At 40.6% G+C, this 293-nt stretch overlaps 1 protein-coding gene across 1 annotated transcript in view; it reads left to right on the top strand.

Moving 5' to 3' along the window:
- Positions 1 to 221: 221 nt before the first annotated feature.
- The window catches only part of LOC119429082 (plakophilin-4), a gene marked incomplete at its 3' end in the record, with an annotated part of 8,035 nt that continues 7,963 nt past the window's right edge, over positions 222 to 293 (top strand). The window contains 1 exon segment of the mRNA XM_037696800.1: positions 222 to 227. Within this exon segment, the coding sequence (XP_037552728.1) occupies positions 222 to 227 (6 nt within the window).

Here is a 293-nt window from a genome sequence, read left to right as displayed (position 1 = left end):
TTTAAAACAGCGTTTTATCCATTTAAAACACCACTCGTTCAACGAGTCCAGTAAACAGAACCGGGTCAGACACAGAACCCCCTCTCTGTTACCGTTTAAACAGAATAAAGCGTTTTTTCCACAGCACGTCAGCATTAGTTACAAAACAGATGTACAATTTTCAGCTTTAAAATGAACACATTGACGTAATTGCAGCATTCTGAACACCACAAGCATGAACCATGCCTGTACCAAGCTCAAAACTCGGACCTTTTCATGCCAACATGAGCGTTATTCCACAATAACACAGACTC

This window comes from Nematolebias whitei, chromosome 23 (assembly GCF_014905685.2).
Source record: "Nematolebias whitei isolate Nwh7 chromosome 23, NemWhi1, whole genome shotgun sequence".
In the NCBI taxonomy this organism is placed as follows: domain Eukaryota; kingdom Metazoa; phylum Chordata; class Actinopteri; order Cyprinodontiformes; family Rivulidae; genus Nematolebias; species Nematolebias whitei.
This window is presented reverse-complemented; position numbering and strand designations above follow the sequence as displayed.